The sequence below is a fragment of the Xiphophorus maculatus genome, chromosome 23, assembly GCF_002775205.1.
Source record: "Xiphophorus maculatus strain JP 163 A chromosome 23, X_maculatus-5.0-male, whole genome shotgun sequence".
Taxonomy (NCBI): Eukaryota; Metazoa; Chordata; class Actinopteri; order Cyprinodontiformes; family Poeciliidae; genus Xiphophorus; species Xiphophorus maculatus.
This window is the reverse complement of record NC_036465.1, coordinates 109,277-136,683: the sequence shown is the minus strand read 5'-3', so window position 1 is coordinate 136,683 and position 27,407 is coordinate 109,277. Positions and strand designations below refer to the sequence as shown.

Here is a 27,407-nt window from a genome sequence, read left to right as displayed (position 1 = left end):
AAGGAGTTCTTTTTTACGGTTGTGAAAGAAACCTGCGTGTGTCTCATTTGTGGGGCGACCGTAGCGACGGCAAAGCGGCACAATATTGAGAGACATTTCACTACGTGTCACAAAAATTACCATGCTAACTACCCACCGGGAAGCGCAGTACGTGCAGAAAAAGCCAGTGAGCTAAAGGCAGCTTTGGGTAAGCAACAATCTTTTTTCACGAGGGCGGGAAAAAAGTCACTAAAAGCAACCGAAGCCTCGTTCAGAGCTACACATTTTCTGATCAAGAAGAAGAAGGCATTTTCAGATGGAGCAGTTGTCAAAGAAGCAATGATGATAATAGCTAACACTGTACTTAAAGATGACAAAAATGGAACCGATCTAATCTGTACTCTCTCCGACGTCCAACTGGGGGCATCTACGATGGCTAGACGAGTGTCAGCTATGTCTGGTAACCTGGGCGATCAGCTGGACCGGGATCTGGCAAAGTGCAGGTGGTTTAGCATCCAGTGCGACGAGTCCGTGGACAGCAGCAGTACAGCTCAGCTGTTGGTCTTCATCCGGATGGTGTTTGAAGATTTCTCCACAAGAGAAGAACTCCTGACACTACTGCCCTTAAAGACAACTACGAGGGGAGTTGACATTTATAACACGCTGAAGGAGTTTTTCGTGCAGAAGAAGGTAGCATTGGAAAAACTGGTGGCGGTGACAACAGACGGGGCTCCTGCTATGATCGGCCGACATACAGGTTTCATCGCTCACTGTAAAGGTGACCCAGACTTCCCAACATTTCTGCATTATCACTGTGTCATTCACCAGCAGGCGTTATGTGCAAAAGTGATCGGCTTTGAGCACGTGATGACTCCCGTTGTAAAAATCATTAACAACATCCGCTCCAAAGCTAAACAGCACAGGATTTTCAAGGTGCTATTGGAGGAGATGTCAGCTGAATATGGTGAACTGCTGCTACACACAGAAATCCGATGGCTCAGCAGAGGACGAGTTTTATTTCGTTTTTTGTCACTTTTGGGTGAAATCAAAGAGTTCATGCAGTCCAAAGGCGAAGACGTCTCACTGCTAGAAGACACAGAGTGGACCCTTGACCTTGCATTTTTGACGGACATTACTGGGAAACTAAACGTCTTGAACTGCGAGTTGCAAGGCAAAGGTAAAACTGTTGTTGATATGATAAGTGCTTTAAATGCATTTAAAGCCAAGATGAATTCTCTGTGGATTTACAGAGAGAAAAAGTGCTGCACTTTCCCTCTGTGCAGTTGGTGCTGAAAAACAATGCTTCTGCATCTGAGACATTTGACAAAGTTGCAGAAAAGTACTGTGAAGTCATAAACAGACTTGGGCAAGAGTTTGAGAATAGGTTTTGTGATCTTGATCAGCTTGAGCCATGTGTGTCATTCATTTCCAATCCTTTCATGAATGTGGACACAACATACTTTGCTGAGAAACTAAGTGCAACATTCAACTTGGATGCTGGACAGGTGGAGATGGAAATCATAACATTGCAAAATGACCTATACCTCAAAGTTTACCAGACTGCACCAAACTTTTGGTCCCTTGTTGACACAGAGAAGTACAGTGGTGTATGCACAGCAGCTATGAAGGTTGCCAGCCTGTTTGGTTCAACCCATCTCTGTGAATCAGCGTTTTCTGACATGAACTTCATTAAGAACAAACACAGAACATGCCTCACTGATGCACATCTGAAAGATGCACTCACAGTTGCAGTTTCAAGTTACACACCAGATTACAGTGCACTGGTGAACAGCATGCAATGCCAGTCTTCTCACTAATAAAGAAACCAATGCCAGATGTTAGTGGCAACATGGCAGTGTCATGGCAAAGTTTAATTAAAATATTGAGGAATTGTGTTCAATTTAAAAGTGTGTTCATGACATATAAGTTATAATTTTGTTAAAAATGCAGCAGATTTGGTCATGAGTTCAAAATGTGACAAGATTTATTTAAAAATATGTAAGTTGATTTTTCTTTAACATTACATAATTGATAACTTTTTGAAACATGGTGCAACATAGTTCATGATTTGCTAAAAAAAAATGTTTGTGAGTGGCTAGTGAAAATTGGACATTTTTCCTATGAAATGTAGTGATGTAAGTGATTATCTAAAAATGTGACAATTACTGAGATTAAAAGAGATAAAGTGCTGAATATTGATATCTGTTTCCCACCTTGTTTTCATTGCTAATTATTGGGAGAAAACATTAACATGATCAGTGTCTTCTCATAGATGAGTATCATTAATCATTATTGATAATGTATAACTAAAGGCAAACTGAGTAAATTTGTTATTTCAGAAGAGCGTGTCAAACTGGTGCCCTTTGTATGACTCAGTACCCATGAAGTAGCTCTCAGTTTCAAAAAGGTTGGTGACCCCTGCGCTAAACACTTTAAAAAACCCATAAAACCTACGACAATGACAATTATATTTCCTCAAAGCAGACAGCCGGGGCTCCATTTTGATGCGTAAATTATTTCTGCAGAGTGAAATTTTCACGAATAGGCGCAAACTGGTGAAGAAACGGATTTATTGCTGTTTGTAATAAATCAGTAAAGTTTGAGAAAGCATCAGTTACTCCTGTAAAACTGAAAACAGCCAAAATCTGCATGGAACTTAAATTGTGATTTTTAGAAAAACACTTAGAAATATCAAAAAGCCGAATCATATGAAAATAGCTGAGTGGCTTGTGACTTTTTTAAGTGTATTTATCTCAAACATGAATATATGAACCTGGCGATCCAGCTTGGACATGACATTCAGATAATACAAACCCATTCAATAAGTTAGGATATTATTAAAAGTCCTTTTATGGGGCGTGCTGTGGTGGCGCAGGGGGTTAGCACGCCCCACGTTTGGAGGCCTTAGTCCTCGACGCGGACGTCGCGGGTTCGACTCCCGGTCCCCATGACCTTTGCCGCATGTCTTCCCCCCTCTCCTCACCCTCCTTCCTGTCTGCCTACTGTCAAAAAATTACGAGCCGCTAGCGCCGCAAAAACTTTTCAGAGAAAAAAAAAAAAAAGTCCATTTATTTCAGGAACTGAGTTAATCAGACAGGAAGCAGGCGCGTTAAACAGGAAGCAGGCGCGTTAAACAGGAAGCAGGCGCGTTAAACAGGAAGCAGGCGCGTTAAACAGAAAGCAGGCGAGTTAAACAGGAAGCAGGCGCGTTAAACAGGAAGCAGGCGCGTTAAACAGGAAGCAGGCGAGTTAAACAGGAAGCAGGCGAGTTAAACAGGAAGCAGGCGCGTTAAACAGAAAGCAGGCGAGTTAAACAGGAAGCAGGCGCGTTAAACAGGAAGCAGGCGCGTTAAACAGGAAGCAGGCGCGTTAGACAGGAAGCAGGCGCGTTAAACAGGAAGCAGGCGAGTTAAACAGGAAGCAGGCGAGTTAAACAGGGAGGTGATGATCAGGATAAGTTTAAATGTTCCTCCTGGCTTCATGAAGATGAAATAGATTATTTTACATTAATCTCAGCATCACCTTTAATTACCTGGAAGAAACCAGGGCTCAGTCAGATCTTTCCTTCAGTCGGAAGCACTGAGCACCAGTCAGTCAGTTAGTGGAGCATTTTCATTAATCTACAGACAGAAACCTGATCAGAACCAGAATCAGGAGGCTGAGACTCCTGGATGAGCAGCAGGTCAGCTGATCTCAGGTCAGTCACATTCAGACGATTTTAATCCAACCATCGTTTCCGAACCGACCCAGAGAGGATCAGCTGTTTTCCTGCTTCACAGCTGGTTCAGATGAGTCCAGAACAGTGGAACCGAACCGGGCCTTCAGAACCAGCGGTTTGGGCCCGGCAGAAAGCAGAGGTCCAGACACGGCAGCTTGAAGCCAAACGTTAATCTTTATTAGACCTTTTCTGTACAAAAAGCACGAATCACAGCAAACATCTGAGAACAGAAGACATGCAGCAATTTACAGCCGGAGACAGAAAAACCCAGGCCCCGGGCCGGGGGCCCCAACCCGCCCCGGGGGTCCGTTCTAAAGACAATAAGTAAACATTGTGCTTTGATATACTTTGATATATTTCATATTTCACAAAGATCATAAACCTCTGGCCTCTTTCACATTGAAGAAAACAAAACCTTTCTGAACTGAGGACCTGATTGGAGACGGCTGGTCCTAGGTCGCAGAGTTCAGGGGGAAGTAACTGGAGCTGCAGGTTCCCATGGAAACAGCATTTTATTCCCAGTCACCATCAACCCTGCTCCCTTGAAAAGCCTTGAAAAACCTGGAGCAGTTCAGGAAATGGAACATTTTGAGAGCGGAGCCAGACGTGGAGCGAACGTCGACATTAAAGCTAAAATAATCAGTTTTTCACTGAAACTTCACAGGATCTCATATTAATGTTCAGAATCATTTCTTATGGCTGGGAGTGAAGAAATGAAAACCTTGAAAGTTTTGGAGAACCTGAGAAAATCCTGAAAACTGAAATATTCTCTTTTCTCTGCAGAAACAAAACAGAAACAACAAATAACTTCATAAACTTGAACATTTTAACCAAATTTTCAAAACTTTAAGTTCTTGATGTTGCTAAAATGTTCCTTTGTTTTTTCTGGAGATCTAACCTGGACCCGGTTCTGATGATCCGGATCAGGGGACAGAACGTTTTAAAATCTGATGCTCATAAAAAGAACCAACCATTCTGTCCCTGATGTAGCAATATCCTGGAATATCCTGGAATGTCCTGGAGTATTGCGTGACATTATGAGGTTAGCATAAAGGTTTGTCGTGGCAGGGACGGTTTGTGGTTTCATCGTTTCTCTTCTTTAGTGCTCCAACCATGACAGTGCATTTAGAAATAAGCAAGAATATAGATTTCACAATAAAACACCGACGAGGAAAAGCAGCAAAAACACAAAGTCGTTTACAAAAAGTTAAATATCGGAAAAAAGCTTTTTGTACAAAAGTGATGAAAGTTTTACTTCCTGCTTTCTGAGGTCAATCGCCACCTGATTTTTTTTTTCTTTTTTTTTTTTTTTTTTTTACAAAAACAGGATTATTTTCTTGGTTTGTGTTTTTACAGGATCTAAAAGATTTCCAGGTTTATGGATCGAATCGCTCAGAAAAACATGGAAAAGAATCACAAGGAACAAAACCGGGTCAGACCCGGACACAAACCGAACCGGACTACAGAAAGAAACGTGAGCAGGAAACAGGAAGCTGACCTCTGCAGCTTCCTGTTTCCTGCCTGAGGAAACAAACATGGCGGACGGCACGGGACCAGAAGGAAAACACTCCGCTGGACCGGAACGTTCTGGTCCGGCTCGGATTCAAACAAACCAAACAGAATGAACTGGACTAGGTCCGACTGGATCCACTGGGACCAGGACGGGTTCTGGAGAACCTCTAGAGTCCAACAGAACCAACTCTGGAGCTGCAAACGTCTGGAGGAGCAGCAAAAGATCCAGATGTGCATCAGAGGAGGAACAAACCAGCAGCAGCGTGTGACCAGCTGGACCGGAACCAGAACCGCTTCCTGGTACCAGGAAACCCAAACGTCCGGTCTGTGGAGGAGGAAATGTTCTGTTTTGCATTTTCTTCAGAACCACAGCTGCCGTTGGACCTGTCCAGTTCCAGAGGAGCAGAACCAGCAGGGTCCATCCGGGAAGTCCTGCTGCTGGCGGTTCTGGTTCAGCAGTTCCTCACATGGGGGGCACGATGAGGCCGGCCATGGCTGAAATACACAGACAGTGACCTGTCAAAAACATGCTAACAGGCTAACAGGCTAATATGCTAATGGCTAAAAACATTTCACATTTCTGGAATATTTAGAAATTAGTTTAAAAAACTAAGAAAATCAAATCCTATGAATGAATTTGATCAGTTTATCAGTTTAATTGAATTACTTTATGTCATTTTATCCTCTTGCTGAAATGCATTCATAAAATTATTCTTTATTAAGATTAAACCTTCATTTACTTAAACTTGATACTGAAAAATAACTCAGTACAGATGATTTATTTTGGTGAACTTTTTAGTTCTTCCTCTGAGTTTCATCAGAAATCATCTCAATCATAAACGTATCTGCCAGAGCCTGAAAAAACACGAGACATTTTTGGAGAGTTAATGAAATCATTTCTATTGTAAAGTATTAAAAATGTTTCTTAAAGATTTTTGCTCTTGTTCCTGAACTAAAATGAGAAACTTGATGCCAAATGAAATATTTTTTTGTGTAAATGTTCCATGGTGGCCCCATGCGGCTCCATGGTGGCTCCATGTGGCCCCGTGTGGCTCCATGTGGCCCCGTGTGGCTCCATGGTGGCTCCATGGTGGCTCCATGGTGGCTCCATGGTGGCCCCATGCGGCTCCATGGTGGCTCCATGCGGCTCCATGGTGGCTCCATGTGGCCCCGTGTGGCTCCATGGTGGCCCCATGCGGCCCTCAGCTCCAGGGTGAGGCTCAGCAGCTGCGGTGCATTTGTTGCATGGAACGACGCCTCAGGGACCGTGGAAACAGAACGCGCCGTTATTTCTGTAAATTTGGGCCAAATGCAGTTCTCCATTCCTGCCAGCAGGTGGCAGATCCTACCATCACAAACATAAGTTACTTATTACATGATAAATATTCTCTGGTAATGCTGGTAAATATTGGCTTCATGATTCGTCTTCCTCCAGTTTAAACCAGAAATGAGTAAAACCACAGAAGAAGAACGTGTCTGGAGGCAGCAGTTCTGCTGAGGTGGCCGCTGCTCCGGAATAGAACCGCTCTGGGTTCTGAGGTTCTGATCTGGGTCTGGGTCAGAATCACGAACAGAAGCTTTCCTTGTTCTTTGGACCGACTCAGCAGAATGTGAACTGAACTTCCTGCCAGTTATGGATCAACTTTGACTTCTGATTGATGATGGGCGTCCCGCCAGGGACCGGGGGGGAGGGGCTAACGGGGGGAGGGAGGGGGGGGAATGCTCACCCTGGAGGTTGCTGCCATTGGTGGTGGTGCAGGTGGGGGGCGGGGAGGTCTGAGGCCGCACGACGGGGGCGAAGGCGCTCTTCTGCTTGACTGCGGAGATCATATGGACAGAGAATGAATCAGGCAGAGGAAGAGGAGTAGGTGAGGAAGACGAGGGGTGACGGGTGAGTCATGCAGGGGGGTAGGGGAGGTGAAGATGAAGAGGAGGAGGAGGACCCCGACCTGAAGGAGCAAAGTTGATCCATAACCTGAAGGAATAAAGACACCTGAAGAGAGCCGGAGCCCCGCCCCTGCACAGGTAGGTGTGTGTGAGGAGTAAATCCACCTGCTGTCCAGTTTCTTTCTCAGTGAAGGAACAGTCCAAACATTTCCAGAGAAATTCTGCCAGAGGGTTAGATGCATTCAGGGACCAACAGAGGGCGATGCGTTCAGGAACGGCTGGCCTCTACATCAGTTGTTAACTAAAGATGTTTTCTACATTTAGCTCTCAACGTCTCTCTGCCATAAGCAGGAATTTTCTCTGGAAAACATGGATTTGTTCCTTTCAAAGTTTCCCTGGAGTTTCACAGATTATGTGAATGATTCATCAGAACATGAAGCGGTGAGGAAAGAAGCTGGAATGTAACGTGATTCATAGAACCCCACATTCCTTCATGTTTCCTGTTCCGGTAGTTCATGGATCAGACCGAAGGAAAGCATGAAGGAAGTTAGTGTGTTAGTGTAGGAGCAGGGATGGAGGAATGGACAGGAGGAGGAGGACAATGTGTGATGGTGTTCACACACACACACACACACACCCACCCCAACCCCCCCCCCCCCCCACACACACACACACGCGCGCGCGTTTGCGTGGCTGTCTTTGTGGGGACTTTCCATTGACTTCCATTCATTTCTACAGCCTAATCCTAACCAACCAAAACTCAATTCACACTTTAGTCCTAAATCTGAGCCCTGACCCAAAAACAGCAATTGCCCTTGTGGGGCCCAGGCTTCGGTCCCACAAGGAGCAGTGGGTCCCCACAACGTAGTATGTCAGGAAAATGGTCTCCACAAGGTATTAGAAACAAACACACACACACCAAGGCTTGGCGGCAGGAAGCTGTAGCTCGGCCAGGCGTTGTTTGGTCACCGGGGACAACCGCATCGCCTGGCATGGAGACACGGTTTGAGCTCACTGCTGTCTAAACGAGTCTCTCTGAGACTTGTTGAGCTTTTAGAAACAGCAGCCAAAACAACAAAGAGTTCCTGGCGGGTGCTTTCACTACGCTCTACAAACACACCACGAACGCACCACAAACACACCATTCAAACACCACAAACGCACCACTAACACACTATTAAAACACCACAAACGCACCATTAAAACACCACAAACGCACCACTAACACACTATTAAAACACCACAAACACACCATTAAAACACCACAAACACACCATTAAAACACCACAAACACACCACTAACGCACCACAAACACACCATTAAAACACCACAAACACACCATTAAAACACCACAAACGCACCACTAACGCACCAACACACTATTAAAACACCACAAACACACCACTAAAACACCACAAACGCACCATTAAAACACCACAAACACACCACTAACACACTATTAAAACACCACAAACACACCACTAACACACCATTAAAACACCACAAACACACCATTAAAACACCACAAACACACCATTAAAACACCACAAACACACCACTAACGCACCACAAACACACCATTAAAACACCACAAACACACTATTAAAACACCACAAACACACCATTAAAACACCACAAACGCACCACTAACGCACCACTAACACACTATTAAAACACCACAAATACACCATTCAAACACCACAAACACACCATTAAAACACCGCAAACGCACCACTAACACACTATTAAAACACCACAAACACACCACTAACGCACCACTAACACACTATTAAAACACCACAAACACACCACTAACGCACCAACACACTATTAAAACACCACAAACACATCATTCAAACACCACAAACGCACCACTAACGCACCACAAACACACCATTCAAACACCACAAACACACAACTAACGCACCACAAACACACCATTAAAACACCACAAACACACCATTAAAACACCACAAACACACCACTAACGCACCACAAACACACCACTAACGCACCACAAACACACCACTAACGCACCACAAACACACCATTAAAACACCACAAACACACCATTAAAACACCACAAACGCACCACTAACGCACCACTAACACACTATTAAAACACCACAAACACACCACTAACGCACCACTAACACACTATTAAAACACCACAAACACACCACTAACACACCAACACACTATTAAAACACCACAAACACACCATTCAAACACGACTAACACACCATTAAAACACCACAAACACACAACAAACACACCATTAAAACACCACAAACACACCACTAACAGATCCACCCCCACTGACCCTCCGGCTGCAGACATGAAAATCAGTTGTTGCAGCAAACAGTGTGAGCAGCAGCTTCCTGTTCACCTGCTGAGCTCTAGTCTGGGCGGACTCGGTTTGGACCCGACACACGACGTTTGCCTCATCCATGCAACGTGATGCTGCCTGATTCTGGAGCTTCATATCAGCTTGGACCCATCATCTTCATCCTGCTCTAGAGGTTTTCCATCCAGAACTCTGATCCTCACCGGAGATGTTCTACGGCTTTCCCACAGCTAAATTCTTCTTTATGGTTTTGAAGTATTTCTACTATATGTGAAGCTTTATGTTTTATAACCCTAACCCTTACCAGCTGTGAAATAAAGCTAACTTTAACCCTTGTGCTCACATTAACATTAGCATGCTAATGAAAGCTTTAGCATGATAAGGCTAGGACCTACAAATAATTATTTCAACTTCCAAAATTTTCCTTGAGTTAAAACATTAAATAATTTATTCTAACATGTAAAGCTAAATTTAATAACATTTAGTGTGTAAGATTAACATTAACATGCTAATAATAGTGTTAGCATCCCAAAGCCAAGACCTACAGCTAGTTATAATTTTAACTTCTTACATTTTGCTTTAAGGTGAAAATAACATGAAGCATTTCTTCTGATATTTCAGTTTTATATTAAAATAATTTTAATAACATTTTTAGTGTGCTAAGACTAACATTACCATGCTAAACATACCATTAGCATGCTAAAGCTAAGAGATACAGTGAGCTTTAGTTTTTATTTTCCATTTATTGTAGAATAGAGTGAACATATTTTTTATATTTTTTGCAGGAAGCATAAATAAAGAGGCTATACTATATGTGCATTCCCTTTACATTGTTTTATTACCATTTGAGGGATTCTGTCTAACCCTAACCCTAACCCTGGGATTAAGTATTAATTTTAAAAAGATACAGTTTAGGAAATCTGCCAAATATTGATTCTAAGATCTGGTTGACTGTAACCTACAATTGCACTACTGACACTAGCACAAGCTAACAGCAGCTAATGACAAAGATCTGAAGTCATTTCTTTCTTTAGATCAGATCTGTACGTTTTAACAAGCCTAAGAGATTCAGCATCTGAAAACCAAACCTCACCTCTGATCAGAGACTTTGTGTTTACAGTGTAACTGACAGGTGAAACATTGACCTTCCTCTAAACTTTCTATCAATGAGGCTAAAGATTGAAGAATACCTGAATCTTTTCTGAATGTCTGAGTTCATGGCTAACTAAACCCACGTTCCCTTGCGAGTTTCCCTGACCCCAACATTTCCAGGTCAACATTCCTTCACAGGAAGCGTTCCCTGACAGCACCACCAAAGTCCCACATAGTCGCTCCTCTCCCAGGGATGAAGAGTGAGGAAGTCGATCTCTACTCCTCATCACTGCACGTCTCTCTGCTGGTTGAAGGTTTGATTCCGGCGTTGACTCACTTGCGTAAGCAGAGTTGGCGGTGGATCCATTGAGGAATCCGGGGGAGCCGGGAACGCCCAGGTTGGTCATGGCGGCGGCGCCATATCCGTTCATGGAGGACGTGATGGTGTTATAGTTGGACTGCTGCGGCGTGGAGCTTGGCACATAGCCACGCGGTGACACGCTGTTGGAGTTACGGGAATAACCTGAAGAAGGAGAAACAGGAAGCTTGTTCAGACATGTACTGAGGAACGCCATCACAAGAACAAAGTATTCACAACCTGTCGTGTCCTGCTGCTGTTTCTGATCATCAAACACGAGACAAAGCTAAAATAAATAAAAGAGTTTCTCACTTATGATTTCATTTGTTAATGCGCCCTCTGCAGATCAAAGCCTGAACTTTGTACCTACAGTCAGACATGGTGGTGGCAGTATCACGGTCTGGGATGCTTCAGGACCACTTGGAGTCATGGATTGTACTCCTGGATGTGTAAAGGTTCAACAGTAAGTCCTCTGGATGCTCAGGACTGTTAATGTATGGCCTAGTCAAAGTCTGGACTTGCATCTGATTAAGATGCTGCAGCATCCATCCAATGTTATTTTCACTCTGGAGAAGTCACGTGTTTTTGGGGGGTGAATACTTTCCCAGGTTCAACGTTTTGATGGTAGAGACGGGAATGAAATAGTTTTTTTCTTCCCTCCATGTTGGAACTTCCTGCTGTGACATCACCACTCCCTCTCCCTGACCCCTGACCCTGCCGGCCTCGGGGATTCCCATCAGCCGATAGGAAACATGTGTCTGTTGGTGTGAGAGTTTGGACGGCGTGGGAAGCAAATCCACTTCCTGAATCAGAAACATGTGTTTGCTGCTTCCTGCTGGTCCGATCCCAACAGAACCAACCAGACCGCAGAGCAAAGTCAACATCTGGAGTTTTACTTTCTGATCTACTTCCTGCTTGTTTCCAGTTGAGTTCTGGTTCTGATCCGGACTGTCTGCAGCTGACCTCCAGGTATTTTCCTGGTTGTTTCTGGAGCAGCTGGGTTCTGATTCTGGTTCTGGGTCCGACTCTGATCCAGGAAGTGGATGTGAGATGCTGACGTTATTTACGTGGCGTAAAAGATTTCATTATTCAGCAATCAGAGGCTGCAGCTCCTCGCCGTGTTTCAACAGAACCGGTGGAGTTACGAGGTTTCCCATCACCTCACTGGTTAGCTGCTGGATGGGAGAACCGGACGACGGCTCACCCCGGTCGGCTGAGAGGGAGGAAACGCGGGACGGCTCACCCTGGTCGGCTTGCGTTGCCTCGCTGATGTTGACGGCCAGCTGGCTGCTGAAGGAGTTGACGCTCATCATGCCGGAGTGAGCGGCAGAGCCGGCCAGCGACGGCAGCTGGTTGTGGCTGCGCGGCACGCTGTAGAGCGCCTCGGTCAGGTCGGCAGCGCGCTTCAGGATGATCTCCTGCGGAGAGGGAGGACACGGGTCAGACTTGGACTAGGCCGTGGCCAGCTGGTTAAAGGAAGCACGGAGCCAAACGGCACAAATCCTGACCCAGAAATAATCCAACAACTGCTGACGACGGAGGTTTCATCTGAGGACAGAGAAAACTAAACCAGGAGCCGTGATAGACATGAGCGCATGAATGGACGTACGCATGAATGGACAAACAGTGAATGGACGATTGCACGACATGACGAACGCACGACTGGACGATCGCACGACTGGACGATCGCAAGACATGACGAACGCACGACTGGACGATCGCACAAATGGACGAAAGCACGAGTGAAAGATCGCACGACTGGAAGATCGCACGACTGGACAAACGCACGAATGGACGATCGCACGACTGGAAGATCGCACGACTGGAAGATCGCACGACTGGACAAACGCACAAATGGATGATCGCACGAATGGACGATCACACGACTGGACGAACGCACTACTGGACGATCGCACGACTGGACAAACGTACGACTGGACGATCGCACGACTGGACAAACGTACGACTGGAAGATCGCACGAATGGACGACCGCAGGAATGGACGAACGCACGACTGGACGACCGCAGGAATGGACGAACGCACGACTGGAAGATCGCACGAATGGACAAACGCACGAATGGATGATCGCACGAATGGACGATCGCACGACTGGACGAACGCACTACTGGACGATCGCACGACTGGACAAACGTACGACTGGACGATCGCACGAATGGACGACCGCAGGAATGGACGAACGCACGACTGGAAGATCGCACGAATGGACGACCGCAGGAATGGACGACCGCACGACTGGACGATCGCATGACCGCACGACTGGACGACCGCACGACTGGACGATCGCATGACCGCACGAATGGACGACCGCACGACTGGACGATCGCATGACCGCACGACTGGACGACCGCACGACTGGACGATCGCACGACTGGACGATCCGATCGGGCCGGTTCTGATGTTTAGGATATACCTTAGACTGTTTTTAAAGATTTCAGAACCAATCTGTGAATGGTCCCGGAACTGATGATCAGAACCTTGGGTTGTGTGTCGGGTCGGCTCGGTCCGGGTCGGGCTCACCTGGTTGTTGTGCGGCATGCCGTACAGCGCCTCCACCAGGTCGGCGGCCCGCTTTAGCAGAACCTCCTGAGAATGACAGAAAACCCAGATCAGAACATGGCCGCTCTGACTGGAGGACGGCATTCATCTGGTTGCTATGGCAACAGATCAGCCGCAGCAAAAAGACGGGAGAAGAAGAAATTGGATTCATCCAAACAGAAAAAGTCCCAAGAGAACCCGAGCTGAGAAAAGGTCAAAGGTCGGAGAGGAGGAAAACACCTAGCTCTGTATGGTGCAGGTTCTGGTTCTGGCCGTCATCCAGAACAGAACCGGGTCACTTCCTGCAGGAAGAGCGTCTCCTGGGATCTTCCAAGGTTCTTCAGATCAACGACTCGGTTCCGTCAGGCCCGGTTGATTTTGCTCCTCCATGATGATGAACATCCTCAACTTGTCACTGATCAGACCAATCAAACGCTTTGATTCCCCAGAGCAGAACAAAGTCTTCTTCATCCCAAACATTCCTCATCCTCACTGAACGTCTCCTCCTCTTCCTCCTCCTCCTCCTCTGGTCGCCATCCATTCATCTTCATCATCTTCCTCCTCTTCCTCTTATTTCACTTTAACCTTTTTGTTTTCTCTCAGACTCAAACTAATCAACCTCTCAGATGAAACGCCGTCTCTGGATCTTACCCTGAGTGTGTGTGTGTTACCCTGAGTGTGTGTGTTTCCTGTGGCTTCATTAATCTCCATTAGAAAACAGAAGTTAGTTAATGTCTCCTTCGCTCGGCTGCAGCAGCGGCGACGCCACGACTCAGCAGCTGCTGTGTAAAATACACAAACACACACCCACACTCCACCGTGTGTGTGTTTTCATTACACCCTGACAGACGCAGCATCCTTCTCCAGTTAATGAGACCTCTGAGGCCTCCATGATGCTGCCATCACCAGCTCTCTAAATTCACCTGTCCAGGTGTTTCCAGGTGCTTCCAGGTGTGTTTGTATTCTACATTGATCAATAAATCCTGACCTGATCAAACAGACAGAATGTCCTTCACGTCTTTTTCCTCTATTTGTCTTTGAATGAACAGATTTTGTGTCTAAGTGACACTTTCAGTTTGTGCTGCTTCTGGATCAGCTGTTAGAGCTGCTAATTGGCTGCTAGCTGCCACACACACACACACACACACACACACACACACACACACACACACACACACACACACACACACACACACCCACACACGCACACACACACACCCCACTGGTCCATGGCTTTCCTGTCGGATCGATCCGATAAAGCTGAAGCTCCCAGCAGGATCTGGCTGCTGATTGGTTAATTGGCTCATCGGAAAGGAGACAAGTTTTTCCATCAGTTAAATATTAATTCATTTTTATTTCAAAACTCTGGATTGAATTTAATCTCTGTTTTATCAGAGATTATCAACTTTAAAGTTTTAGACTTTATTTAACCCTTTTTATAAAATACTAATTTTTTATTAATGTTAATAAAATGTTTTAACAGAAATTATATAATATTATATTAGTAATTGTTCTGTGTTATTGAATATTATTGAAAAAATAGATGATTAAAACACAAACAATAAAGTATAGTGGGAAAAAAATTAAAAAATATTTGCAAAATCTAAATAATCCAAACCAGTATAAATAATAATATCTATACTTATATTAATATGTGGATAAATGGAAGTGGAACAATTCTCCCTGAAACACGAATATACTGAGAAAAATGAAGTAAAACTAAAATATGGTAACTTTATTTGAAGGGTTGTGCAAAAACTGACATAACAACATGAATAAGTCTTCATGAATATTTATTACTGTCGTCATAAAGTGTCATTCAGTAAATAATGACACTTTTAATGCAAAGTTGACATTATTTAAAATGTCTTTGATATGACAACATGACATTAACCAAGAATCATTTGTCATAAATATCTCATAAGTATTTTTGAGTATTATTACATTACTGTAATTATTTATTGTTAGTCTTAACTATGACAGGCATGAGACCATTATAATTGTGTCATTAATATTTTCCCTTACACATTGAAATAGTTACAGATGTTATTAGAGTCAAACGCTTTAATAACAGAGTTATCAGCAAACAGGCGTTTAGTGTTTTGGTGAAGAAGAAATCTTTCATCTTGTTGGTCTCAAGTTCTAACAGCCAGAGCTGTTTAAAAAGAAGACAAAGTGCTGCCTAATACATATCAGGTATATGTTTTATTAACTTTACATTTATTATTATTTATTTGAGAATAAAACATTGACTATGTTTTCTTTCTTTATAATGTTAGCTATGAGCCATTCAAGCTAATGCTACCTTGCTGTAAGTTAATGTTAGCTAAAGTTATTAAACTCCATTACTGTAAGGTTAGCCCTTAATATTAAACATATTTTATAGGCAGGTAAATAAGTTTTTCCCCTCCAATTTTAATCTGACAAATTAAAAGCTAATATGTTAGTCAAAGTTATCCGTTATGTGTTTTATTTAGCAACTTGGCTGATGCAACATGGTGCTTGTGTTCTTTGCTTTGGCAACTTTATCCACATAAAGACCCGTTTCAGCCTAAGGACACATGGTGGGGGGCAAAGGCGGCTAATGAAGACGAGCTACAGGTGTGGAGGATGATGATGAGGACCAGCCACCAGAGGAAGAAGCAGATGAAATATCCCCAAGGAAATTAGGTAAGTCATTTTTGTGTTACTATTTTCTCCAGGTGAGGGGGGAACAGGAATTAACATCCACCAGTTAACAAGTTACGTTTTAGACAACTAATTGTTGTCAAATGAAAAACTGGTGTTTATTCTATTTATTTAATAAACTTCTTGCAAACATCCATAAGCCAGAGTATCTGGTTGGAAATAATTTCAAATGCTAATTAAGTGAAAAGATCCTAAAACTATACATTAAATGATGCAATCTGAATAACAGGCTGTATGAATTTCTGCCAAACAAATATTTGATCAGAATAATTTTGCTCAGCTCTAGTCTTTATGCTAATTGTATTAATAATTGCACTTTATAACAACCAGTCATGTAACTAGACATTTGTCTGCCAGTCTACCATCCTGACAGTTTGCAGCAAGGGACATTTTTAAAATGGTATTTAAATAAATTCTGAATTAAGATCACATTGTTTTTTGTTTATTGGTTTTTGAAGTGACCTCAGTGGATTGAGTCTCCACCCACTGTGAGAATGTCCTGAAGAGATTCACCAAGTTTGAATTCACCATGATTAACTATAACAAGAACAGCTATAATTTCTGAGCATTTCCTTCAAAGATCTGCTTCCTGGACATGAAGACAAGAAGAAGGTCTCTGTTATCAGAGCGTTAGACTATAACCAAGGAGATGGCTGACATGATCAGAGCAAAAATGTTAGGACTGTTGAAAGAACTGATTTCCTTCAGCTAAAGAATAATTCATTCTGTTTTAGTTTTTTAATCAGTATTTTAGCGTTACAATAAGCTGACCAGAAGTTGAACCTTCTGTTTGAAGAACAAATTATCTTTTGTTTTATTCCAATGTATAAAGGAATAAATGTATAATTACAGCTATGAAGGTAGTTATAAGTAGTTCAGTGTTAATGACTGTGTTATTAAAGCTTTTGACACTAATAACACTTAATAACATCTGTAACTATTTTAATGTGTAAAGGAAAATATTAATGTCACTATTATAATGGTCTCATGACTGTCATAGTTAAGACTAACAACAAACAACAGGGTTATGTAATAATACACAAAAATATAAAATGTTTAAAATTTTGATCATTAATAGCTGTTATGACATATTTATAACAGATGATTCTTGGTTAATGTCAGGTTGTCATAAAGACATTTTAAATGATGTCATTATTTACTGAATGATGACAGTCATAAATATTCATGTTTGTGACTGTTGCTAAAGGGTTTGGGGAAAATATTAAAACAAGCTACAACATGAAGAAAATAAGTCAGAAAAGTATTAAAGTCTTAAAATCCCCGCAGAGTTATTTATGTGGAACCTTGAAGAATCCTGAAAAACCCTGGAAATCCTGGAGAAACCTGGAAACCTGCAGACAACAGCTCTGATGATCTGGAGTCTCCAACCATCAGGAATGTTTCAGCTACAGGAAGTGGGATTAGAGTTTCCTGACTTCTGCCCTCTTCCTCTTCCTCCTGCTCCTTCTCCTCCTCCTCTTCCTCCTGCTCCTCTTCCTCCTGCTCCTCTTCCTCCTCTTCGCTCTATTTTCCAACCGTTTCTCAGGGTTTAATTACGGGCGGCTCTGAGCAGGAGCATCGTGACCCTGGAGGAGAAGCCATCAGACAGCGGCCCTAACAATGATAAATCACCCAGAGCCTCAGATAGAACCCCCCTGGCCCCCCGGCCCCCCAGGAGAAGGAGGAGGAGGAGGAAGAGGAGCAGTGATTCACAGGGAAACATTGAAATTCCTGTCATGAATCCGGCTCGGCTCGTTATTCCCCATGAAGAGTGGAAATCTCCTCATTCATGGAGTTAATAATCCCGGATTGGACCGGCGCTGAGCGAGTCAGCATGGGGTCAAAGGTCAGAGCTAAAGCTGCGCACGCTACTCGCCAAACGCGTTTCAGCTTTGCTTCATCCAGATCTCTCTGCTCTGGATCTTTGCATCGATCAGATTTAAGTAGCTTATGGATATTTTCTCATGTTTTTAACAGATTTTAATGAGGAAAATTTGCTCTGATCGTTGATAAAGACTAAAGTTCTGCTGGTACCGGTCGGTCTGACTGGAGACTGGCTGACCTCTGACCTTTCTCCTGGATCAGCTCTTTAATTTGTCTCTTCTGGATGGAAATGCTCCAACTATAGTCTTCATTGTCTCTGTGTCGGTAACAGCTAGCATGCTAACAGCTAACCACACCTTCTTTAAAATGTTTAAATAATTCAGGATTTATTCAGTGTTTCATAATCATTAAATTAGTAATAAGTTGGTACTAATATATTTTTCTCTTATTAAAACGATTTGGATTAACTAGCTTAAAGTTAGCATCACTGTTTTCCATAATGCCAGCAAATAAAGACAGTATATAGTGAGATATTATCTCAGATCATTTTTTATGTTTTATTCACAAAACATTTGGTGCAAATTCATCTGAATAAGAGCTAATTTGGCCTCATTTCCATGTTCTGAACTATTGGTCGTTATTACCTGATAATCAGATTTAGTTTTCTTAATAATTGCGTTCTGTATTTATGAAGTGGTTCTGAGGAAAGCAGAGCTGTTGTTGCTCTGATTGTTCCTAGATTCAGTTTAACTCGTTTCCCTGCAGCCGAAGCCAACAGCGAATCAATCTGTCCTCACATCTCTCTCCATCTTCCTCCCTGCGTGGCGGAGTGGCAGCTGCAGGTGAAAACTAAAGAGAAGTGACAGCTCCAGTTAACCCGCCGTCGCCGCCGCCGCCGACATGGCGCTCTGTCAGCTCACGGCGGCTCTCCTCCCCCCGCCGGGCTTCCGACCCGCGGAGCGTCTGGGAGCCAGGCGATCCCAGGGCTTATTGAGTTTTCTTCTGAATAAATAAATATTTCAAAGGAGCAGAGCAGGCTGTAAATCAGGCCGCCGCAGAGGCCAGACGATGTGCGCTCACTATTAGTATCAATTTACAAATAAACTGCTTTTTTAGGGACTGGATCTCCGATGTCAGATTTTGATAAATGGTTTCAATTTGGAAACTGCTTTGGAGTGTCAGAGTCCATCTGAGGCAGCAGCTGCTGCCGCCTGCCGGTATCTGCCTCAGTTAGCTTCAGCTAGGCGCCGCCGCCTCCCCGGAAACACAGAGCTAACCTCCCCGCTAACACAGCGCTAACCTCTCCGCTAACAGGACGCTAACCTCCCCGCTAATACCGCGCTAACCTCTCCACTAACACAGCGCTAACCTCTCCACTAACAGGTCGCTAACGTCTCTGCTAACAGGATGCTAACCTCTCCGCTAACATGACGCTAACGTCTCTGCTAACAGGACGCTAACCTCTCCGCTAATACCACGCTAACCTCTCCGCTAACACAGCGCTAACCTCTCCGCTAACAGGACGCTAACCTCCCCGCTAACACAGCACTAACCTCTCTGCTAATAGGGCACTAACCTCCCCGCTAATACCGCGCTAACCTCTCTGCTAACAGGACCCTAACCTCCCCACTAACACAGCGCTAACCTCTCCGCTAACAGGACGCTAACCTTCCCGCTAATACCGTGCTAACCTCTCCACTAACAGGTCGCTAACGTCTCTGCTAACAGGACGCTAACCTCTCCGCTAACAGGACGCTAACGTCTCTGCTAACAGGACGCTAACCTCTCCGCTAACAGGACGCTAACGTCTCTGCTAACAGGACGCTAACCTCTCCGCTAATACCACGCTAACCTCTCCGCTAACACAGCGTTAACCTCTCCGCTAACAGGACGCTAACCTCCCCGCTAACACAGCACTAACCTCTCTGCTAATAGGGCACTAACCTCCCCGCTAATACCGCGCTAACCTCTCTGCTAACAGGACACTAACCTCCCCGCTAACACAGCGCTAACCTCTCTGCTAACAGGGCACTAACCTCCCCGCTAATACCGTGCTAACCTCTCTGCTAACAGGACGCTAACCTCCCCGCTAACACAGCGCTAACCTCTCTGCTAACAGGATGCTAACCTCCCTGCTAATACCATGCTAACGTGTCTGCTAACAGGACGCTAACCTCCCCACTAATATTTCGCTAACCTCCCCGCTAAGGGGATGCTAACCTCCCTGCTAACACAGCGCTAACGTTACTCTCCAGTAACAGGACACTAACCTCCCTGCTAATATCATGCTAACCTCCCTGCTAACAGGACGCTAACCTCTCCGCTAACACAGCGCTAACATTACTCTCCAGTAACAGGATGCTAACCTCCCTGCTAACACAGCGCTAACCCTCCTTGCTAACAGGACACTAACCTCCCTGCTAATATCATGCTAACCCTCCTTGCTAACAGGCCGCTAACCTCCACGCTAGAACAGCACTAATAAGGCGGAAAAAAGACCAGAAACTAGACTAACGTAAATGTAGCTCTTTCATATCAGACATCAGATATCAGACATCAGATATCAGATATCAGACATCAGACATCAGACATCCCCGACGCCGATGTTGATGCCAACGTCCAGCCGCAGTTTTTCCCATCATTCCTGCTTGAATTAACAACCTGATCGACTTCGTCTTTATTCTGTTTTACATTTTCTATATTTGTGTGGGACTACAAAGATTTTCTACAAAGATTTTAAGGCATATTTTTATTTTATTTTATTTTATTTTGTCATCCTCCCAAAACCTCCATCAGTTTCTTTCTGGACCCAGAACCCAGACCCAGCAGCTAGATGATGCGTTTACAGGCTGCAGGAGTTTTCAGCTTTTAATATTTGAACGCACCAATCAGGGAGCTGGAAACGTTCAAATTGAAATAAAAATGTGGAAAAAACTGATTAAATGTACTTAGAGTTATTATAAAAGCATAATTATATATATACATATATATATAATATCATTGGAGACTGATATAAATGCATTTAGAACATTTTAAATACATTTTATTTTGTAGCATTTTTTCATGTGATTTAAATTTTTTTTTTCCCTCAAAGCAAAAGAAATAAAATCCTGATTATTTTCTGCTTCAAGGATCAGAACATCTGGACCTCCCTGATGAGACGGATCAGAACCCGACCCGGTCAGCACCCTAACCCTCGGACCAGCAGAACCGAGCCATGGAGCTTTGAACAAACAGAACCAGACAGAACCCACTCAGCCGGTTCATAGGCGTCGGACTGACAGGTGCGTCGTGGGTCCGACTGCAGTCTGACCTTTGACCTGCGGCGCTGCACTGACCTTGGGTAACCTCTCGGGGTCTCCGGGGTGACGGGGGATGACCTTCTGTAACCTCTGGAAGCCGTAGTCGATGGTGGGTTCGTTGAGCGCTGCGGGAGAGACAGGATGGCGGTTAGAGCCCAACAGAACCAGAACCCGGTCACATGACCAGCTCAGAAGTTCTGCACTTAGCATCCGGTCCGGTTCCTTCTCTGAGTTCTACTGATGTTCTGGTTCCGAATGTTTCAGCTTCGGCCCGATTGGTTCTGCCTATCTGCTTCTCAGCCAGGTCTCTGGTTCCGGGTTCCATCGTACAAAGAGAATCTCTTGGTTCCTCCAGAACCAACCTGGACCGTCTGAAAGAAGAACCAAACTGTTCTGGGGCCTGGTTCCGTCTCTCACTAGACCAGTCCGGTATGAACCAATCATGGACCAGAGCCAACAGTAGAACTTCACCAGAACACAGAAACAAAGAGAAACTTTCACCGGACGATGAACTTCTACAAAGAGAGAAGGTGTGGAAATGGACCTGAGGACGGGTCCAGAACAGGACGGTTCTGGATCTATTCGATGTGGATGTTTCGTAGAGAAGGATCTAGAGAACGATCTAAAGAACGATGAAGAGAACAATCTACAGAACCCTTCAGGAACCCGGCGGTCCTCTGGCTGGTCTTTGGTACCAGAATTGCTGGTGGTTAAGGAATGGCCTCATTCCGCCTTAATTCAGTCCAAACCGTCTTTTCTTTCCTTCCGCTCATTCAGCTCCGCCAACAATCAGCCGTCCTGCTGCAGCAGCGACCGGAGCGGCAGAAACACCCGGAAATGAGTTCAGGGAGACACTTCTCCATAATCAAGCCCATTAATCATAAAAGGCTGTCAAATTTGACTTTGGGGACAATTTGTCAGGCGATCCCGCCCCCTCGGCTCTGTGGCTGCTGCCTCTTGTATCCTGTAAGGATGATTGACACCTGAACTGCTGCTGAGGAGAATAGCTAGTTTGTGCTAATATGCATAACCGCCGCTTTCATGAATAAGAATAAGGCAGCCGTCCGCAGCTCAGAGGGGTCTCCTTCAAAAGCTGCGCCGCCGTTTGTCGCCGCCGCTCCGAATAGATGTTATTACCATTATAACAATATTTGTTTTCTTTTCCGGGAATGGGATCGCGGCGAGCTGCTAAATCAAATTTGTCGGAGCAGGTTTGGAGCGGCGGCGGAGGAGAAAAAGGGCTTTCAGGCTGAGGCGGGGATGATGATGTGTGAGGGGCGACAGAGCGCTGAGGGACGCAGCCCTCGCCGCCAACTTCCTGCTGCGCCCGCCTCCCAGACAGGAAACAGAGAATCTATTACCTCCTCACGCCGTGCGGCGCTCGGGATCCCAGAGAGACTTTTTGGAGGGAGGAGGAGCAGCCAAGAAGAACAATCAGCTGCCCGCGAACATCAGAACCTCTGGAGCGAGCCAGGAACTCCATGGGAGCGGCTGAGGTCTAGTCAAAGTCCCACTTACAAGTGGTTCGATGAACCTCAGAACTTTTTCTTCTGTTTTCCTTTCCAACACCAAACATGTTGATGAAGATCTGCTCCTCTCCCAAAAGCTTGACCTTTAACCCCGCTCTTCTGGTTGGTGATTCAGCCGAGAGTCCTGAGGCAGTGGAGCCCAGCTGGAAACTTTAAAGCATTCTCCAATTCTCAGGTCTGGACTTTGACTAGGCCACTGTAATCCATTAATCAGCTCTGATCTGATGGCTGGACATTCAGGGTGGAAGCTGAACTTTGACCCCAGCCTCGGGTCTTCTGCAGGTTTTCTTCCTTTTCTCATCACCATGACGACCACCCTTAAAGATCAAAGAACACGGCCGTGTTCTCTGCAGAACCTCCGAACACCCGCAGGCCAACCCACCGCTGGTTCCCGGTCCCGGGGGTTTGGACTAGGACATGTCTGTTGGATTGAGGCCTCTGAATATTTATGCTCCCTTCTTCGTGCCAAAGATTCACGGCGACGTGCCGACTCTTCCTGGAGGAATGTCAGGACAAAGATTCAGAGATGCATCAGCCCCCCGCTGACAGAAACGAGTCTCTTCATTAAAATCTGGCCGACCTTTGACCTCACACTCCATTGGCCGCTTTCAGAGAACCGCTTCTGCCTCCCCCAAACAGGCGGTAACTGGAGAGCGACCCCGGCCCCCGGGCCGACCCCTCGCATTACAGCGCCATATGAAGACAGATTGCCTGATTTAGTGTAAACATATGCTGCAATTCCAGGCATCAGTGCCACTTTCTCCCAGGTAATTCCTATTGATTTTCCTCTGCTGCTGAGCGAGCGGGGACGCGGCGGCCGTCGCTCGGCTCCGGCTGATTCCTCCCATATTTAATCAAGTGTTTATGGTCCTCTCGGCTTTCTGCTCTCCGCTGGCTGGGGGATCAAATGGTTGGTCGGCGTCCTGCTGATGGGCTCGCTCACTGATTAGGCAGCTAAGAGAGCGAGGAGAGGAAGAGGAGCGGAGCGCGGAGGCGGGCGCCGTGTTAAACTAATTTAGCGAAGCTAGATTTGCAGCTTCAGAGGAGACGAGGCTGAGCGTCAGCACAGAAACTTCTGCATTCTGACGGAGGAGCTCCAAATAAAACCAGTTCAACCAGGACAAAAACTGCTTCAGGAACCCAGTAAACATGCTGGTCCCAGTCCAGCTTCAGCCCTGGAACATCTTAGGAGGTTCCTCTTCATCCTCTCTGTGTTTATCCATCATTTTTCTCTCCGGTCCTCCACCCAGGAGACGGACCGGGCCGCCGTTACCGCTGCATTTCCATGGAGACGATGCGTTAGTGGCAGGAACACTCAGCCAGACGCTACGTGGCTTCCTGCTGTATTGCTCTGATCATCCTGGACGGCGCGCCGCCAGCTGGCCCGGTGGTTGATGCGGGTCAGCGCCGCCTCACCGCCCAATGCTACTGATGATGGGGGCAACATGCTTATTTGTTTTCAAGTGGCCACAAGGCATCGACTGAGGGATCTGATCTGCAGCTTCATTCCTCCATCCATCAGTTCATCATTCAGACGCCATGGCAACAACAGAGGGCCGACCAGTCTGGCCTCCTTAACCAATAACTTCCCACCAGCAAGATCTGTTTGTCTTTTTTACTATTTTGGTTCCTCATCTCTTCCGCCATTTCCTCACCCAGACAAGGAAACGCCGCAGGTCAGCACTGAAGAGTGGATAGACCGTCTCCGATCACCTCCCATTGCGTCCTCCAATGAGGACAACTTTCTAAGTTTGTTCTCACTCTTCCCACCTGAGAACCTCAGGTTACCTTCCAACTCTCTTCCCGCTTCTTCCCTGAAGAGTCTTCTCTGAGCTCTGTGATTGGTGGCGTCAGTCTGCCAATTAGCCAATAATAACCTGTGCCTAGAAGAAATAGGCCTCCAATCCGACGAGTTGTTATTTTCAGGAACAGCAGCTAAAAATGCCTCGCAGAAACGACTAATCACTCACCATTAGTTCCACAAGTCCCTGAAGTGGACTTCTATGAAATGTGTCTCTGCTGAAAGGACAGAAAGTCCCTGATAGACAGCTCAACGGTAAAAAGCACCAACTCAAAGACCAGGAAAAACTGTCAAACTACGGGGTACCCAAAACTACAGGGTACCCAAAACTACAGGGTACCCAAAACTACGGGGCACCCAAATCTATGGGTCACCCAAACTACTACTAGAGTATTCATCTCCGTTTTGATTGTGGCGACAGATTTATAGTGTCGTCTGCTATCTGGGTCATCTGAGAGGTTCTGTGCGACCCGTCAGTCACGGATGGCAGTTGATTTGAGTTTGGTGACGCCTCTGGAGCCGAGAAGCTGCTGCTCAGGTGAGAAGCTTCCCTTAAACATCTGCTGCTGGTATTTTTAGTTCCTCAGACAGATGGGAGCTTTCAACACAACGCCCCGGGAGGAAGGAGGTGATTCCGACTCAGAGGAAACCGCTTGGTGCTGCTAACACCTTCTGGAAAGATAAACTGTTATTTCCTGACAAATAGAACATGAAAAAGAAATAATTTTATATTTTAATTGAACCAAAGCATCTGGAGTGCCTGCAGCTTCATGTTTCCATCGGCTTGATCCAGTCGGGACGATCCTAATGCTCGCTGTGGATGGTTCTGACGGAGCGTCGCTCTCATTCTGCCTCCATGACGACGAGGAGCGGGTCAGCCGCCGAGCCGCAGCAGCTTCAACATAATTACCTCCATGTGTTACTCTGACACTAATGAAACAATAAAAATTCACGAGTCAATCCGAGACGCTGCTGCAGATCAGAGAGGAGCACCACAGCTTCATCCACACATCTGGACCAGAACCGGCAGATGATCTGACGCTCCGTTCGGATACGAAGAGGAACTGCAGCAAATGCCAGGGGAACTTTCTACATCAGCTGCAATCAACCGGAAACAACGAGCGCTTTACTTTGAAGGGCTGCTAATCTCAGCAAAACTCCAGGGATCAAGACGGCCATTCTGGAAAAGGTCTGATAAGCACAACATGCCAGAGTTCCTGCAGAACCGGGCCTGAAACACAAACCAACAGAGACCGACAGGCTCAGACACAGATTCAACACCAGACCCATCAGAACCAGCAGAACGTTTACTGCTCTGGAACCAGAAACTCTGACCAACCGGTCCGGTACCAGACCCGCTCTCAGTCAGGTCCGGTTTGGCTTTAGTTGGGGCCACAAATCTTTTTCTCAGACAATCAAACCTGAAACCTGACCTCCTCTTCCTGTTGTCTGACTTCATCATCTCAGTTTTCTCTCCTCCTGGGTCTCTGCGATTCAGAACCTCCGGTGCAGCTGAGGAGGAAGAGGAGTGAGGAAGAGGAGGAGCTGTGGTGATGAAATGCTGAAATAAAGAGGGAGCTGGGAAGGGTTGACTTTCCTGGGAAAACCCAGCTCTCTGGAAACGCTGAAATAATTCAGCACCCATCAGTCCCCCCACGTGTACACCCCCCTTAACACACCGCAATACCCAGCAGTACACCGTAATACACAGCAATACACCGCAATACACCGTAATACACCGTAATACACAGCAATACACAGCAATACACCGTAATACACCGCAATACACCATAATACACCATAATACACCGTAATACACCGCAATACACCGCAATACACCGTAATACACCGTAATACACCGTAATACACCGTAATACACCGCAATACACCGCAATACACCGTAATACACCGTAATACACCTTAATACACCGTAATACACCGTAATACACCGTAATACACCGTAATACACCATAATACACCGTAATACACCGCAATACACCGCAATACACCGTAATACACCGTAATACACCGTAATACACCGTAATACACCGTAATGCACCTTAATACACCGTAATACACCGCGATACACAGCAATACACAGCAATACACCGCGATACACCTTAATACACCGTAATACACCACAATACACTACCCTACGCTGCAGTACTACAGTAAACAGTAGAAGTGTCCGACATGGAAACATCTTCATTTATTGATTCCTGAATCTGTTTGTCTCTCCATTATTGATCCTTTGCCGTTCCCTAGCAACAAACCTCTGGTCGATCAGCTGTCAGTAAACGGATCCAAACGGCTCCCAGACCCAGCCGCAAGAGAGGAAGAGCATTTCCCGCCTGGGAACGTGGTCGGAACGGTGGAGATGTGTAAATGAAGAGCAGAAAGCTGCAGGAGGAATCCGTTTATCTCCTGCTCTGCTACACGCTCCTTGTCATTCCTCACGGCGCTTCTCGCCTTCGGCCAGATTCTCAGAGCGGAGCTGCCGGATCAAATCCTCAAGCTGCTCTAAGCCGAGGGGAGCAAGACAGGCGGGAATGTGGGAAACAATCTGATAGAAATGCTCTGATCCCAAAGGTCCAACCCAAAGCTCCGATCACAATGCTTGGTACCTTTAGCTGCCACTGACAGGAGAAGAGGGAAATGCCATCTGGACCGGACATCAGACGGGTCGCTACCAGGATTCACAGGAATGTCTGTGAGGATTGTTGTAGAAACCTGGAGACTCATGGCTCTGGACGGGTCAACGCTGCAGGATCGGGTTTGTTGGTTCTGGACATTCTGAAGCCAGAAATATCGC

The 27,407-nt window shown here is 45.5% G+C and overlaps 1 protein-coding gene across 3 annotated transcripts in view; it reads right to left on the bottom strand.

Moving 5' to 3' along the window:
- Positions 1-3,852: 3,852 nt before the first annotated feature.
- LOC102217216 (transcription factor COE3-like) overlaps positions 3,853-27,407 on the bottom strand; it is a 92,732-nt gene continuing 69,177 nt past the window's right edge. For 2 of the 3 annotated variants that reach the window (XM_023329010.1, XM_023329009.1), the window contains exons 11-16: positions 21,302-21,390; positions 13,434-13,499; positions 12,138-12,312; positions 10,874-11,059; positions 6,937-7,026; positions 3,853-5,704 (exon numbers count right to left, since the gene is read on the bottom strand). In XM_023329010.1, the coding sequence (XP_023184778.1) occupies positions 5,673-5,704; positions 6,937-7,026; positions 10,874-11,059; positions 12,138-12,312; positions 13,434-13,499; positions 21,302-21,390 (638 nt within the window). In that variant the 3' untranslated portion in view covers positions 3,853-5,672. The remainder of the gene's footprint in view (positions 5,705-6,936; positions 7,027-10,873; positions 11,060-12,137; positions 12,313-13,433; positions 13,500-21,301; positions 21,391-27,407) is intronic. The other variant, XM_023329011.1, reaches the window with a different exon arrangement.